This window comes from Phaethon lepturus, unplaced genomic scaffold, assembly GCF_000687285.1.
Source record: "Phaethon lepturus isolate BGI_N335 unplaced genomic scaffold, ASM68728v1 scaffold27598, whole genome shotgun sequence".
Taxonomy (NCBI): Eukaryota; Metazoa; Chordata; class Aves; order Phaethontiformes; family Phaethontidae; genus Phaethon; species Phaethon lepturus.
In genome coordinates, this window is record NW_010558724.1 from 13,975 (window position 1) to 17,011 (window position 3,037).

Here is a 3,037-nt window from a genome sequence, read left to right on the forward strand (position 1 = left end):
GGGGCGGCGGCCGTGTTTCAGCGGCTGTAGCGGTGCACCTGCACGGCACTGCACTCCCGAGGGCCGGGGGCTCAGATTCCCGCCTCGCAGCAGGACAGAGGGACCCCGTCTCCAGATCGCCTGTTGCAAAACGAGCGGCCGCACCACGTACCCAGGCTGTAGCTGCTTCGCTCTTACGGGGGAGTAAAGCAAATGGAAGGGGGCTCGGGGGTGTTTCTGTATGCTCCCTGTTTCAAAGGTAGCGAGAGGGAACAGAACAGCTGAGCCTCGCCGCAAGCATTTTTGGCAGATCCTATCCTTGCCTTCCCCTCTCTGGGTTTGAACCCTGGGCCACTGAAGTCAGCAAGAATTTTGCTGCTGACTCCAACCTCAGCCCGGACTTCCCCCCGTTTCCTGACTGACTTTCCATCAGCTCCTCTCGGATAGTTGAGCTGAGATGCCAAGGATTCCGTCTCGGCCTTGTGCTGCCATGAGATAGCATTAAAACACTTGGATGTCGTCGAGAAAAGCTGCCTGGTGCAGACAAGCACCGCTTGCTTCCCCCGCCAGGGGCTGGGGCGGGCAGGACTCGTCTTTCCATTTTTAAATTATGATCACAGCATCATATCTAAGTCAATTAATCCGATTAAAATCCTTCACATTGCTACCTTCTTGGCCGGCTTGGTAGGAACTTAGTATACTGCTTGAATCTGGTGAAAAGATTTTAGGATCACAAAATACTTGTTCTTTTAAGGGACGGTTTAAAAAGAATTATCCTGGTACAACTCGTGCAGCTGCAAATCAATTCTGCTTCCTTCTCAGTAGTCCCACAAATTCCTTGTAATGAATTTTTACATTTCAAGCCATGTTTACTAGATCCTTTCACACATTTTGAAACACCTGTGTACTAGAGTAAATGGGCGCATGGGAAAAAGACGACAGATTAAAAACGATCAAACCCCAAAACTTCTTGCTTCAAAATATCTGGTGTCTGAAATTAGAAACACCTGAGCTGTTACCAGTGCACTTCAAAGCTCTCATTTAAACGACAGGCTGCTCTCAGAACATGCATTCACTCGTACCGACGCGTACGCAAAGCCCTGGTCCCGCACGCTCAGCAAGGAGCCAACCCCCGTTCAAGGCAATGGCGGGAACACCTTTACCTGTGGAGATGAGGAGGAGTATGCGATGGACCTTCATCATCCCGGCTCCCTCTTGCTGTGGTCATCCAGACGGAGGCATGCGCATCGTGCCTTTAAGGTCTCTTCGGAGGAGGGCTGCGCTGGCTCCGGCTGGGGTGCTGGTGAAATACAACCGCCGACGTATTGACTTACAGCACCTGTTTTTGGGAAAGACAGCTGAGGGCCACGGCGCCGCCGGGCTGGACATGGGAGCACCGTGTGTTTCACCCGTCAAGTATCTTCTGCAGTTTACAGAAGGTCATTTTTTTCTAAGTAAGTGGCAACGTGAGCTGTGACTTAATAAATATATAAATAAAGATAAGAAAAGGATTATCTGTAGAGAAACTGAACATTTCGGTGAGATCTCGGAAACTTCCCGAGCTGGAGACCCAAAGCTGTACATCATCCTTTTTGACCAGAGCAGCTTGCCAGATTTGGGATTTTGTTTCTCCGATGCCGATTATTCCTGGTGCACCTCACCAGCGTACAGGCTGCGCACTGGGGTGAGGCTGCTCCCTTTGCTTCACAGTGGGTTGAGAGATCCTTGAAGAAGTGAACAAATACGTTCAAGAGAGATCCATCTCCTTGAATCTGCTGGGATTTTCAGAAGGTACGCGGTAGGGCCCCCCCCTTGAAAGCTGTTAACTAACCTAAATAAGCTGAAATAAGAGAGCAAACGCTCCCATAGATAGCTGTATGCTAACTGAACTCTGAAAGGCAAATGGTAAGAATATATGTTTGGTTTCTATAGCAGGGCAGGTCCAGTGGATTCCTAAAGGGCATGCTAGGGCTTGCTCATTATTGTCATAAATCACCTGTAAAAGGGGTGAAAAGTGACGTGTTTGGTAATAACACTCAGTTATTCAGGCTAGCAAAGAAAATGACCAACTGTGAAGAAAAAAAAAAATATATATGATGAGTTCCTCTGAGCTCACCGATACCACTCAGGAACAAAATCTGGAGACAGTTCTGTGAAATGCTCAGCAGCATGGGAAAAGCAACTCCATCAGTTCCTAGGACAAGAGATGAAGCAAACAGGAAAGGTGCCGCTATAAATCCATGGTATCCTGAGTGCTCTTTGCAGTTCTGGTCCTCTGGTTTCAAAAGGAGGCTTGGAAAAGTCCCAGGAGAAAGTAACGATGACATCCATGGTACAGACTGGACTCCGTACCTGGAACGGATAGATAGTGTGAACCTTCAGTCTGGAAGGGAAGCCAGAGAGAAAGGGCTTTGGTAGGGTCTGTAAAATCACACGTGGTCTGGAGAAGGCAGAATTGGATTCACTCACTGTTCCAGCACAAAAAGAAAGTAGAGGTCATCAACAGAAACTTGAGTTGGCAGGCTTAAACAAGGCACTCCTTCACACTGTACGGCTGCGGTGGAACTCAGTGCCACAGGAGTTTCTGGTTGCCAGAAGTTTGTGTGTATTCAGAAAAATCAGTTTGGTAAATTCATTTCATGCTATTAAATAAAAAAAAACAAACAAACAACCCAAGAAGTCTGTCACAGAAACCCCAGAGTCACAAAGTCACAGGAGGCTGGGGCAGTTTCCTGGGGAAATACTCTAAATGCTTGCCCTGTTCTTGCACTTTTCCCTAGGCACCCGCTCTTTGGAGGCATTGGACTAGGTGACCTGGCACAACCATTCTTACACACTGCTCCAAATTTCCTTTTCCAGAAAACATTCCCCACAAAAACCTTTCTTAACCTTGCCTCTGGGTGACACCCGATGTTCTTTCTATTTCTTATGGATATCCCTTGTGCTGTCTGCCAGCTGGTTTTGTGTTTCATGCTGGATGCCTTTATTATTATTATTATTGTTATCATCATTATTACTACTGTATTTTAATTTTTTCTTTTAATCACCTCCCCCCCCC

At 47.4% G+C, this 3,037-nt stretch overlaps 1 protein-coding gene across 1 annotated transcript in view; it reads right to left on the bottom strand.

Moving 5' to 3' along the window:
- CHRNA1 (cholinergic receptor, nicotinic, alpha 1 (muscle)) overlaps positions 1-1,182 on the bottom strand; it is a 9,048-nt gene extending 7,866 nt beyond the window's left edge. The window contains exon 1 of the mRNA XM_010293162.1: positions 1,143-1,182. Coding sequence (XP_010291464.1) covers positions 1,143-1,182 — 40 coding nt within the window. The remainder of the gene's footprint in view (positions 1-1,142) is intronic.
- Positions 1,183-3,037: the final 1,855 nt, after the last annotated feature.